Genomic DNA, 14,497 nt, shown 5'->3' on the forward strand with positions numbered 1-14,497 from the left:
TTCCAGTTCAAGATGTCTTTACCAATCTAGAATACTTAAAGTTCTAGCATCCTGAAGCAACATGAAAATCATTACAGACAAAGGATGATGTAGTTAGAGTCGTGTCTTTGGACACATAAAATAGTTTTAATTATGCATTTGTAATTTTGTTTTGACAAGTTACATGTAATGTCAAAAATTGTAATTGCAACTGTCACTTTTACTTGCATTTTGTAAAATGTAATTACATATTAAGCAACTACAAGTTGAGTTCAATTAGGACTGTAGTTGGAATAAGTCATGGTGGTTGAGAGAATTTCTCAAGTTAGTTAGGATCCTCCCACCTTTTTCTCAAGGCTCCTCTCCTATAAATACTTGAGGGGATCTATTGTAATTTTTTTATCTTTTGGCAATGCAACAAAACTCTGCCAATTTGCATGTGCACTCTAAGACTTTGAGCTTGGATGTAAATCAGATTGCTTTCAATAAAAGAGGCAAATTGCTTTCAAACTTTGTGTTGATTCAAGGTGTTATGTGACGACATTTTCTAGATATTGATTGTGAGTTTTAAGGCATTATACAAGAGGGATTCAAGCTCAATCTTGCAGACTTTGAGCTGCTTATTGTGTTTGGAATTTTAGATTGGTTTTAAGATTTGATTATGGAGAATTTGAGCTGCTTGTCATGTCTGAAACTATTGTAGGACGTTCAAGCAAAGGGGTAACTTGCAAACTTTGTGTTTTTTTTATTTTCTATGTTTGTGCATACGAGGTGCATCATGTAGTTAGACTTTGAGCTGCTACATGTTGTGCTTAGTTAGCATAAAATCATTTTGAGAAGGTTGATAGGATATCAAAAGTTTTGTAGACTTTGTGATTTCATTTTTGTTTTCTCATCTTGGGGAAGTGACGAAGGTCTTTGTGCCTTCATGGAAATTTTGCTTCCCTTTATGTTCCAAGAATCCTACAAAAAGTCTCATTTCTGTATTTGCTATCATTTATTTCCAAATGCTACTAATTTTCTGTGAAGAGAAAAGAGTATAGTTTTTATTGAAAGAAGAAGAAAGACTATTGTCCCACCCATATTAGATTAGCTTAGTTTGTAGATAGGGGGAGCCTTCCCTAAATTAGGAGAGTATCATACTCACACATTGTAGTTGAAACTACAATTTTGCACATCCCCCAGGTGTGCAAAATTTTCAACCAACAGTTTTTGGCTACTCTACTGGGGACACAAACGCATTTGAAAGTCTCACGCTTTCGTTGTAAGTCTAGTGTCTTGTTGTTTTCAGAATAAATTGTCTTGGATTTCTGCTAAACAATATATTTGAAATATTTTGTTAATTCTATCTTAGAATCTCTGTTGTAAATTTGTTGAATCATTACATAGTAGATTGACCCATTCGAGTCACCATTGGCGACTCTGCTGAGATACGATACACATTCAAAAGCCTCAAGCTTTTGTTTGAAGTATACTAGTATCCTATTCATTGTAATTCTTGTTTCCGTAATTTCTCAAGCCTTCACGAAGGACATGTAAAATGACTGCTGAAGGTCCTTGGGGAAATTCTGCGGAGTCTATTGAATCTGACTCTGCGCTTGTATGCTCTTCCTGATGGTTCGAGGAAGAAATTTCCCAGGTTCTTTGGAGATGGACAACAACACCCTGATGAACACTTTGTTTCTTTCTACATTGCATGTGGTGTTCATGGTGTTGAACACGAAGATATTTGTAAGGCTATTTGTGGAGACTCTCCAAGGTATTTCAGTTGATTGGTTTTATAACCTTTCTGCCGATTCGATTATATCTTGGGCCACACTTAAAGACAAGTTTGAAGAAAGGTTCAATTATATAGAAGATGTGCATGCATTGTTAGCTCAATTGACTCAAATGAAAAATGAGTCACATGAACCCATGCAGGAGTTTGTGGCTAAATTCAACAAGTTGTCTAACAAAATTCCCACTATTGCTTAGCCTATTGCTGCAAATTTGAAGTGCTTCTTTATCAATGCTCAAGTGCCTGAGGTATGTTTCTTGTTGAGAAGAGTTGTTCAAGGAGACTTTGCAACAACACAAGCCTTAACAATTGGCATTGAAGATGATCTTATCCTTGCTGGTAAGATAAAGATAGAATCAAATGGGTCCAAAGAAATTTCTTCATTGGGATCATGGGCTACTAAGAAAACATATCCCACGGTGTAGAGGTTGGCTAATGAGCTGGTTGCCCTTAAAATGAAAATAACTCAAGGTGTATTATCTTCCCCTTATGATGAAGACATTCCAAGGAGGCCATATCCAAATAATGCTCCTAGTTATGTAACTAGAATTCAAGACAAGCTTCTTTCAATACCAGAAGGGATTGCTTTTGACACACTACCAACAAATGCAACAGTGGAGGATTCTGAATTTGAACAAAGTGATCTTGCTGGTCTCCTCAAAGAAGAGGAGGAAGTAGACATAGCTGGCGACTCTTAAATATGGTTTATGCCGTTCCAGAAAGTTGATGAACAAAAAGAAAAGACCATATCGAATACCATGACGAATATATGACAAAAGGTTGGAGGCCACCTTTGCAAGGTGTTGATGAAGGAGGAAAATCACGTCATCCAAGATGTGAAAAGACAGTTTTAGAACATAAAGACAATTCTATTTTGAAGCTTGGAAAGTTTGATGAGAGTTGTCATGAAGAAAATTTAAGCTCTCCTATTCAAAAGAGCAAATAAGATATTGAAGATGATACATTTTGGGATGAGCTGGAATTGTTTTGTTCAAGCTTTGATGCCAAACCAGTATCCCATAAGTTAGAAGATCATGAGCAACTTGAGAAAGATGAAAATCAAGAGTCTATTTTCCAAGATGGAGGTTTTGATATTTGTTCAAGTCCTCAAGAAAGTTCTATAGAAGAGTCTTGTTCAAGTCTTGTTGATAATTCTCTCCAATCAGAAGTTTGTGAACAAATACTGAGGAATGCAATGTAGTCATGTTTTCATTTGAATCACATGAAGATCTTCCCGTTCAACATAAGCTTATGGTCGAAGAAGCAGCCGATAAAGATGAAATCAGTAAGAAGAATTTTGTTTTTGTCCCATCAAGAGGATGTCCAATTAAACATCTTTCTTGGCTGGAGGCTAATAGAAAACCAAAGGTTCCACTTGTACATGAGTTTGAAGATACACTTGAGGAAGAGGCCAAACATGCATTTTCAGCTAAGCAAAAGCATTTTAATTTCAAAAATCTACTTTGGAGAAGTAGTACATATGATTCATTTCAAGAGGAAACTGAATTTGTTCATCTTTTTCAAGGAGCATTGCATCAAGCTATGGTACAATTGTTTGTGCTACAATTGTTATGGCTACTAATGATCATGCAAGGTACCATAAGTTGTTGAAGAAAGACAACTATTTTACTGAGCCAGTGAATGGTTTCATTTGAAAGTTTTTTATTGTGGCTAGCTTAGGATAGGTAGGTTTCCATTTTCAATAAGTGCAATTGCACAACTTAGCCTCTTGTTCTTAGTTAGTTTATTTTGTGTTAGTCATGTCATCCTTCTTCTCATCTATGTATTTGTTGTTTGACTCTGTAGCCCAATGGATACTAAGACACTTAGAGTTCTAAATTCTACTCCCATCAATCGTTCTAACAATCAAAGGAAGTTCCCCAGTCAGAGCCAATTGTTGTCCTCATTTTCAAAAATTAAAAAATGAGGCAACCCCTACAAATTTTTGGTTTAATGTGTCATTTTTATCTCCAAGGAATGTTTTACGAGGCACAAAACTCACATTTGTTATTGTAAAATCATTGGGGTGTGTCTTTGCCATCATTTTCCAAGTTTTGGTCTTCCTAGCTTTTTGTACAATTTTGGGTTTCAGAGCAGTCACTGCAGGTTGAAGATTTTATTCTAAGGCATTCTTCCCAAGGCAAAAATTTTTCTTCTGGTTAAACTGGGTTGATCTTCAGTCCATCCTCAATCTACAATTCAAATTTCATTACGTTTCGAGTTCATTTGCTATGTCTTTCCTTCAATTTCAGGTTTTTTCTCCCTGACTGCAGGTGGGAAATTTTCCTTTGATTGCAAGTTTTAATTGTCTCTTGTTTTAGTGTTGTAGGGAAATTTTAAAACAATTACAAGGGCACTTTATTTAAAACTTGTCACTTGTAACTTACTTTTTATTTCCCCCTTCCTTTTTATGTCTTTTAAGTCATTGTAGGAACTTTGTGGACAAATTGTAAGTGAATTTAAAATTATAAGTTTAAAAAGAACTTGTAATTTCTTTTAAAAGTTCCTACCTAAGTGATTTTTAGTTGTTATAGGGATTTTATTTCCCTATTACAAGTCTTTTTGAGTTTTTTAAGTCTTTTATGTTTTATTTTGACTTGTAATGAGAATTTTATTTCCCTATTACAAGTTTTTAAGTTTTTATTTCTTTTAAGTTGTGTTTTTTTAAAACTTGCATTGGGGATTTTATTTCTCTATTACAAGTTGTTTTTCTATTTCTTTTTGTCATTTCTTCCCTAAAACCCGAATTTTCCTTAGGAGTTGAAAAAGTGAAACAATTAAAACTTGTAAAAGGGTTTTTAAAACCCGATTACATGTTTTTTGCAAGTATTTTAGAGTTGTTCCTTCTCTCCAAGAACCTGACCTGAGTTTTTCCCAAAAAGTTTGAATTTGAATCCATTTCTTTTGTTTTGAATTCGGATTTGATGGTGCCAAGTGTTGAGGAGAAGAGGCGTAGGAGTTTTTGCTTCCATTTTTGATGATTTTCTTGCCATGTTTTTGCCCTTTCTTAGGCGTTTTGAAACAACAAGTCGTGGCCCTTTTTGCCACGTTTTTGGCTCCCTATGAATCTATATTTACAACATCAATGGAGGTGTTTTTGGTTTCCTTGTTTTCATATGTGGTTTGTTGGGCGTATTGACCTGATTTTATTCCTCTTTGGATGTCATTTTTGAAGGAGGAGGTTGAATCAAAATCCATTTTTAGCTACCAAGGGTTTTCAGCACGTCTATTTATGGAGCATTTCAGTTCTTCCTAGGCTCATTTATTTTGGTCTAGGGTCTTTGACCAAGCAAGGATTCAGGTTTCTAAGTGATCTTACCAAATGGTTAAGTTCTTTGAATGCAAGTTGTAAATGTGTGAGATTTTCCCCCCTTTGGTAAAAAGAGTTAATCTTTTTTTACAAAATTTACAAATGTTGAAGAATCACCATGAGATTCATTCATTTGATTTCCGGTTTTCCAAATCTGATTGCAAACAAGAGTTTTTCCCATTTTCTAATTTTTCCATTATCGGTTGGTATCATTCTTTCCATTTTCTCCTTGTGTCAAAACCCGATTGCAATTTTGTCTTTACTTGTAGCCAACCTTCTAGAACCCGAAATTGGTCCAAAATGCACTCAAAAACACTTGAAATTGAGTCTTTAGCATGCAATTGCAAGTGCAAACTTGTAGTTATCCATTACACATATGAAGTTGCATGTTTTTTCTCTGCAATTACAAGTTAATGCTCTTGTTTTTCCCACACATGTAATGCAGCTTCCAGAACACGAAATTCACTTGTGAGCCCATTTTTGCATCAGTTTATCCCTTCCCTTGTCAGTTCGATTTGCACACACGATCTACCAAATCAATGGATTAAGGCATGGGCCTTCTTTTGCAAGCAGATTTCAAGATTGGAGGATAATACAAAGAAGAATACAACAACAATTCATGGTTGAGAGCATAGAATGCTTTCAAGACAGAGATGATCATGACATGAAAAGTGGAAGGCAACCAGTACTACCCCAAGCAAGAAGATAATGTTGAAGTTCGTTGGCCAAGGACACAAAGATTACCAAGGATGCAAATTCCTGTTCCGGTTCAAGATGTCTTCATCAATGTAGAATACTTCAAGTTCTAGCATCCTGAAGCAGCATGAAGATCATTATAGACAAAGGATGATGCAATTAGAGTTGTGTCTTAGGACACATAGAATATTTTTAATTATGCATTTGCAATTTTGTTTTGACAAGTTACATGTAATGCCAAAACTTGTAATTGCAAGTGTCACTTTTACTTGCATTTTGTAAAATGTAGCTACGTGTAAAACAACTACAAGTTGAGTTCAATTAGGACTGTAGTTAGAATACGTCATGGTTGTTGAGAGAATTTCTCAAGTTAGTTAGGATCCTCCCACCTTTTTCTCAAGGATCCTCTCCTATAAATGCTTGAGTGGATCTATTGTAATTTTTACCTTTTGGCAATGCAACAAAACTTTGCCAGTTTGTATGTGCACTCTAAGACTTTGAGCTTGGATGTAAATCAGATTGCTTTCAATAAAAGAGGCAAATTGATTTCAAACTTTGTGTTGATTCAAGGTGTTATGTGATGATATTTTCTAGAGATTGATTGTGAGTTTTGAGGTGTTATACAAGAGGGATTCAAGCTCAATCTTCTAGACTTTGAGTTGCTTATTGTGTTTGGAATTTTAGATTGGTTTTAAGACTTGATACTGTAGACTTTGAGTTGCTTGTCATGTCATAAACTATTGTAGGACGCTCAAGCAAAGGGATAACTTGCAAACTTTGTGTTGTTTTTATTTTCTATGTTTGTGCATAAGAGGTGCATCATGTAGTTAGACCTTGAGCTGCTACATATTGTGCTTAGTTTGCATAAAATCATTTTGAGAAGGTTGATAAGATATCAAAAGTGTTGAAGACTTTGTGCTTTCATTTCTGTTTTCCTGTCTCAAGGAAGTGATGAAGGTCTTTGTGCTTTCATGAAAACTTTGCTTCCCTTTATGTTCCAAGAATCCTACAAAAAGTCTCATTTCTGTATTTGCTGTCATTTATTTCCAAATGCTATTACTTTTCTGTGAAGAGAAAAGAGTATAGTTTTTCTCAAAAGAAGAAGAAAGTCTGTTGTCCCACCCATATTAGATTAGTTTAGTTTGTAGATAGAGGGAGCCTTCCCTAAATTAGGAGAGTATCATACTCACACACTATAGCTGAAACCACAATTTTGCACATCCTCCAGGTGTACAAAATTTTCAACCAACACGTGGTATCTTTAAGAGACCATGGGAAGATTTTTTAATATAAGTGGCCTTGGCATGAGAAATAAGTGTAGTGAAAGATGACACATGCATATGTGGATCTCCCCTCCCACTGTATTTGTCAAACTTTAACATCTTTAGACACCGGGGTATAGGTGTATTCATAATATTTAGGCCTAGAGTGCTTTGGAAATAATATGACTGCAAGGTAGACTAAGAAGCAAAAATAGTTGAATTGGCTAACTATGATTGTATCTGACCCATGTTCTGTAAAAAAGTATTGATGATAGGATTTAATGGAGGCAGATTGGACATTGCGGTAGAAGTTTGAACTATGGATGTGGGAACATTAGAAGCAGGTGGATGAGGGATATGATAGGGATATGATATCCCCAAAGGAGGCTAAGAGACACCGATAGAGAGAATGAGAGGAGGTATAAACATAATGTTAGTAGGATTATTAGAATACACATGAGTTGTTATAAGATTAGTATCAACCATATGCACAAACACCTTAGGAAACAACACATTCCATTGTATACCAATGATGTTTAATTGAGCATCAAAAGGTTGAGTCAAGATTGACATGTTCGAAAGTACATGACTCTCAACTATATTCTTTAGCTCACATAGAAGTTGAGGGACCTAGTGATATGAGATGAATAATTCTCTCAGATTCTCAATAGTAGGTTCCACTTGAGTGTAAAGAGAATATTGGTTAAGTAAGTCTTGAAAATCCCTCAAGTTCTCTTCTAATGACGCGACCTACATAAAGTGGGCCCTAAAATAACATCATGATATATAAGAGGAGATTCAATGGGAGAGTTTGATAGAGAATTTGAAAATAAAGGAACATCATTTGGAGAATTGGGATTGTTTGAAAATATTGATCCCAGTCTAAGAGGACTATGAGTACACCTAGTTTTAGAGATGTTTAAGTTCTACAAACTCCTTCTAACTAGGTTTCGAGAAGTGATAGACTATTTCGTGAAGCTCATAAGAGACTAATAAAATGCATGGTCCAAAAAATCTCATGAAAAAAGAGAAAAAAACGTAACAATTTTTTTCTACCAATATATTTATCTAATTTTGCACAAATTTTTACCCAAGGAAGTATTTACATTGGGTTTACCAAAATGTAGAGTGAGAAAAGTGAACTATAACAAAAGGACATCTATCTGAGCTAAGAGATCAACTTCCTATATCACACTCGAATAAGCCAAAGTTAATCACAATATTCCTTGGATATAGGTTGAATTTGACTCTATGGTTTTGTTGTAGCCCCTACACAATAATATCAAGAAGACTGACACACATCAGTGTCTAAATGCCTATATTCAAGAAATTGGAGGCCTCTAAAATATATTTTTTACAAGTAATGGTTGTCTTATCGATTTTTTAAGCAAAGTTGGGCGTGGATCTACTACATGGTAGCATCACAAATAACTAGAATCATTTCAACTAATGTAATTCATTAACATGGACAAACATAATCATCTTTGCTAGTGAAACATCAGAAGAAGTTGCACCTAGTGAGTTGCATATATGAATTTTATTTATTCTTTGATTTTCTTTATTATTTCTTGGTACAACTTTTTGGGGTTTTATTTGCCTAAAAATAGTGATAACACTTTGTTAATATATGGGAGAAGAAGTGGATTCAAGTCTTGTTTTGGATTTCCTACTATATAGCTACTAGAAAACCTACACACAAAATTTTCTTTGTTCTACTTGATTTATAAAACATTTTCATTTTTTCTTAAGAAAACATATTTAAATCAAAAGTAAGATGCATCAAATGCTTGTAGGTGAACATTCTCTCCTCTACTTCATGTGAAAAGCATATATCTAACAAATATAATGCATGCGGCATTAATGATCATGCATGCAACATTAGTTAGTTGAGTTCTTATCTTTTCCTCCCTCTCAATAACTCAAAATGATTTACAAAATTCTATATCTTGTTTTTATTTTGAACAAAGCTATAAATTGGAAAAATAAAAAACATGGAATTTCTTGTCATAGTAATTAGACAATAAATTATACATTTGTGATACTTGTTATGGAGTTTCTTGTATCTTGCTAGTTTTCTAGATTCTTTAAATAAGTAATAAACAAAAAAGGATAATAGATTACCTTTTGAAACTAGGTTGTTCTAAACGAACGCGTCTAGCTCCAAAACGACAATACGGATTGACTAACACGCATGTTAGTCGCGCATTTTACACCGTCGATTTTGCAATAAATGACTGCGATTGACTAACCTGTCACTAACACGTTGTACAAAAGATCTATTTTGGACCCAGAATAGCTTCGACCGTTCTAAACATTGTGAGGGGTGTATATCTTACAAGCCAATGATTGAATCAAGGCTTTGAAAGAAAAACCTCGATTCATGCTTCTTTCATGCTGCTCTGCTGTACGTAACAATTTCGGCTTTGAAAAACCTCGATTCTTGTGTCAATGGGAAGTCGAGGCCTCTTTTAACTTTCTACCTGTCACAAAAAATACCGGCTGCTCTTTAATCATTTAGTCCGTTGTGCGTATGTAACAGACTACCCACTAAGCATCACATTTGTCTGACGGGCGCGCAGTTCAAAACAACAAATTCCCTCCATCTGTCATCTCAAATTTTCTTTCGTTTTCTTGCAGATAAATAGATGTCCTTCCTACGCTATGTATGACTAAGAACAGGAATGGGAGTTCAAGACTGAAACAAGGCTTTCCAAGCTCCGGTGAGCGCTATATTTTTTCTCACTTCTCTGTTTCTGTTGCTATATTTTCTTCTCTACTACTTTTGAAGCTTCAAATATTGTTAATATGAAGTTTAATATTGTTAACATTCAATATTGAAATATGTGAACTTCATTTCTAGTATTTGTTCTGACCAGAAAATCACTTCACCTGCTCGAAGCTCCTATACTACTTTTGAAGCTTCAAATATTGTTAATATGAAGTTTAATATTGTTAACATTCAATATTGAAATATGTGAACTTCATTTCTAGTGTTTGTTCTGACCAGAAAATCACTTCACCTGCTCGAAGCTCCTATACATCTAATATTTGCTATATGCAGTGTGTAGGTGGAGAAGGCAGCAGGTATGATTTATTTGATGAATGATGCATATCCTAAGTTTTGAATCTATATCATTTTGCAGTTCTGTGAGTCAGTCTGTACTGCAAATCGTATCATTGTTTTACAGTATTGTCAGTGTATATTGCAAATCGTATATGTCAGATTTTTCGCCTGAAATAATTGAGCCTTCCGGTTATAATTTCTGTCTAAATTTTATCATCCTTTTCATTCGTTCATAATATTTCAACGTCAGAAGCCCGCCAAGGTGCGTCATACAAGAAACCCTTAAAGAGCTGCATTTAGGGTTATTAAAACGCGGCGAGTAAGAGATTTACGCAGCTCAGAAAACATTGGCGCTATGGATTCCATCAAGGAGGTAAAACACATTTGAACATTTCTTTTTAAATTAGGTGGGCGAACATGAAAGTATTTACACTTTTTTTTTTGGTGAGACTTGCAGGCGAAATCTGATGGACATCAGAGTCAACTCGAGGAAGCAAACCGCGAGAAGCCCTTGGAAAAGCAGCAGACTCAACTCGAGAAAACAGACCGTGAGAAGCCCTCGGAAAAGAAGCCCTTGAAAAAGCTACTGATTAAGGCCCCCGTTTCCATTCCATGGATGGTCCGTTTGATTACATACACGACCATCTTTGTATGTAGTGGATCTCATTACCTACTCGCTGCCATGAAAGCTAAGGGCCCTTTTTTCTATATATTTGTTGTGAGTGCTATTGTTGTATATTTTATTGTGACAATGGTGCTTACGATTGTTAAGGCTCGGAGAACAGGCCCTACAATTGTCCTTGTCTATTTGACCTCAGCGACCTATTTGAGTTCCCTTGTAGCTCTACACACTGTGATGCCGTCATGGCTTTTTACCAGTCTGTGTTTTCTCACTGTAGCACTCACAGCTTTTCATTGGATTTTATTATTGTGCTGAGTCTCGCTGACTTGGAGGCCTGCAGAGTGGGCAGATTTTGTCAAGACCCTTCGAAGACAGGACGTAGAGATAAAAAGACTTTTTTACCCATTCTGTTTTTTCAGTAGATAATGGATTCTCTTTTTCAGTAGATATATAGAGCAAGGCAGAAATGCTCCGCCAAGCTGTAGCACTCATAGGTTTTGGTTGCTTTTGTATCAAGACGAGGTCATATTTCTTTATGTTTATAATACATATACCAAGATTTCTCTGTGAGAACAGGGATAGAGTTTGTTACTTGTTATCAGATATTTGAGTGACAGAATTAATATTTCAATAATTTCTGTGAAATTCTAAGACAATTGAATGAGCTCTATTTTAAAACAAATTTGCAGAAATAGATAAATGTGTTATTGCTCTTTGATTCTATACTTCATTTTAAACCAAATTTGCAATTCAAGCTTTCTTTTATCAGACACAGAAATAGCTACCCAGTTTCCCAGTTACCCTCGCACTAGAAGAGGAATTCCATTTTCGTCCTTGCACTAGAAGAGGATTTCAACTGATTTGATGAAACAATTTATGATGCAATTGATGTCATGTATACTTAAAGTGAGATATCGATAGTTGATTTAGTTTGACCAGATCGACATTTCTGGCAAAATCTTTCTTCCTTTTAAGTTAGTTTGATAAGACGGACATTTCTGGCAAAACTTTGCTGGTCAATATTAGGCATGATGTGGAAGAGATTATTTAGAATTTCCTCATTGAAAGTAGTGTGCCATGTGGCATTTGCTTATTTTCCATTATAATCTTTTCGAGCAAATGAAGCAATGGTGAAATTTAGTTGTGTGATATTCTTGTCAGTCTTTCTCCTCTCTCACATACATATAACTAGCTTACATATATTTGATTTATATTTGATTTTAATCAAATATATATATAATATGCCTCGAGGTGCCTATTAGAGTTCAGGGTACATGATAAAAATAGGTGCCTCGAGAAGGATATCTCTCGGCATATTATATATATATTTGATTAAAATCAAATATATGTAAGCTAGTAGCAGTCACGACACAACATGGGAAACAATAAAAAATTCAAAATAAAATTATATATTATTATATTATTAATGTTTGTTGCAATAATATGTAATATTATTGTTGCAATTGTTATTATTATTTTCTATTTGTTTGGGTTAGGGTTTAGTGTTAAGGTTAAGTTTATGCTTAGGGTTATAATTACATTTAGGGTTTACATCAAAGTTAGGGCTAGAATTAGGGTTATGGTTCAATTACATTAAGGTTAGGGTTAAATTAATATAAAAGTTCAATTAGAATTAGGGTTTGGGATAGATTAAAGTTAGGAATAGATTATGATTAAATTTCAATCTAGGTTAGGGTTAAGGTTATAGTTAAATAGAGTTAGGGTTCAAATATGATTAAGGTTTGATTATGGTAAGGACTATATTAAGATTAGAGTTCAATTACAATTACAGTTTAATTAGGTTTAGCATTAAGTTTAGGCTAGGATTTAGTTATGGTTAGATTAGGGTTGAACTTGTAGTTAGGGCTTAATTGTAGGGTTATATTTAAATTAGGGTTAGGTTATGGTTAGGTTTTAATTATAGTTAGATTAAGGTTGAAGTTTAGGATTAGGTTATGGATTAGGGTTCAATTAGGTCTAGATTACGGATATTGTCAAGGTTAGGGTTTCATTGTGGTAAGGTTTTAATTATAGTTCGAGTTTTTATAAGAGTTCAATTAGGATTAAAATAAGCTTTATGATTCAATTGCAGTAGAGTTACAATTAAATTAGTATTAAATTTTAATTAGGGTTAGGGTTTGGGCTTGAATTCTCTTAGGATTAGGGATTCAATAGGGTTTAATTAGGGTTAGATTAAGGTTGAAGTTTTAGGTAGGGTTTAATTATATAGTTAGAGTTATGCTTAGGGTTAGGTAATGGTTAGAATTCAATTGGGGTTATATTTAAGTTTAGGCTTAAGTTATGGTTTAGTGTTATGGTTTGGGTTAAAGGCATTAGTTTAAGGATTAGGATTATGGTTTGAGTTTAAATTATGTTTAGGGTTTGGGTTACGAACAAGTTTCGGGTTAGGATTATGGTTAGGTTAGAGTTAGGGTTAGGGTTTAGTTTTATGACATAAGGGTTATTAGGGTTTAAATAATGGTTATGTTTACATTAGGGTTAGGGTTAGAGTTAGGGTGTAGGGTTAGCATTAGGATTACAGTTAGGGATATAGTTGATGTCATTGTTAAGGTTAGGAAATTAGGATTAGGGTTAGAGATAAGTTTTGAGTTATGGTTAGGGTTAGGGTTAGGACTGAGGATAATTATTAGGGTTAGAGTTTAGGGTTATGGTTAAGTAAGAGTTAGGTTTAGGGTTAAGAGTCAAGGTTATAGTTAATTCTAGAGTTAGGGTTCAATTACGCTTAGAGTTTGATTATGCTAAGGGCTTAATTAGGATCAAGGTCTAGGTTAGATTAGGTTTAGGATTGAATAAGGATTAGTGTATAATTATGATTTAAATTCAATTAGGGTTAGGGTTAAGTAGGACTAGAGTTCAATTAGGGTTAGAGTTAAATCTAGGGATAAAATTCAATTATTACATTAGATTATAGTTTACCTTGTAATTAAGGCTTAATTATAAGGTTCTAACTAAGGTTAGGGTTATTTTATGGTTAGGGTTCAATTAGGTCAAGATTAGGGATATTGTCAAGGATAGAGTTTGATTATGATATGTGGTTGATCATGGTTATGATTAATATAATTAGATTTTAATTAGGGTTAGAATTATGATTATGATCCAATTACTATAGGCTTAGGGTTAAAATAGGGTAACGGTTTGGGCTAGAATTCAATTAGGATTTGGGTTCAACTATGACAACTTTTAATTCTAGCATTAGAATTAAGTTTAGGGTTCAATTAGGGTCCAATTATGGTTAGGATAAGGCATGGTGAGGATGAGGGTTAGTATTAAATTAGGATAAGAATTCAATAAGGGTTAGGATTCATATTAGGGTTAGATTAAGGTTGAAGTAGTAGGTAGGGTATATTTCTATGGTTAGAGTTAACTTTAGGGTTAGGTTAGGGTTAGCATTCAATTAGAGAGATTAGAATTAAGGGTTAAGGTTATAGTTAATTAAAGTTAGTGTTCAAATATGATTAGGGTTTGATTATGGTAAGGGTTAGATTAAGATTAGAGTTCAATTACGATTCAAGTTTAATTAGGGTTAGGATTAAGTTTAGGCTAGGATTTAGTTACGATTAGATTAGAGTTAAAGTTGTAGTTAGGGATTAATTGTGGGGTTATATTTAAATTTAAGGTTAGGTTATAGTTAGGCTTCAATTATGGTTAGATTAAGGTTGAAGTTTAGGATTGGGTTATGGTTTAGGGTTCAATTAGGTCTAGATTAGGGATATTGTCAAGGTTAGGGTTTGATTATGGTAATGTTTTAATTATAGTTAGGGTTCGT

General features: G+C 34.3%; 1 protein-coding gene across 4 annotated transcripts; it reads left to right on the forward strand.

The window, feature by feature from the left end:
• Nucleotides 1–9,537: 9,537 nt before the first annotated feature.
• On the forward strand, nucleotides 9,538–11,311 carry LOC131061588 (uncharacterized). Of its 4 annotated transcripts, none has more exons than XM_057995354.2 (4): nucleotides 9,538–9,744; nucleotides 10,032–10,108; nucleotides 10,342–10,461; nucleotides 10,546–11,311. In XM_057995354.2, exons 3-4 carry the CDS (start codon nucleotides 10,444–10,446, stop codon nucleotides 11,023–11,025), a joined length of 498 nt encoding a protein of 165 aa, XP_057851337.2. In that variant the 5' UTR covers nucleotides 9,538–9,744; nucleotides 10,032–10,108; nucleotides 10,342–10,443; the 3' UTR covers nucleotides 11,026–11,311. The 4 variants fall into 4 exon arrangements, with proteins under 4 accessions (XP_057851337.2, XP_057851335.2, XP_057851334.2 ...); XM_057995352.2 differs by having other exon boundaries at nucleotides 9,539–9,744; nucleotides 10,016–10,108; nucleotides 10,339–10,461; XM_057995351.2 differs by having other exon boundaries at nucleotides 9,539–9,744; nucleotides 10,339–10,461.
• The last annotated feature ends 3,186 nt before the right edge of the window (nucleotides 11,312–14,497 follow it).

Source organism: Cryptomeria japonica, chromosome 3 (assembly GCF_030272615.1).
Source record: "Cryptomeria japonica chromosome 3, Sugi_1.0, whole genome shotgun sequence".
NCBI lineage: Eukaryota > Viridiplantae > Streptophyta > Pinopsida > Cupressales > Cupressaceae > Cryptomeria > Cryptomeria japonica.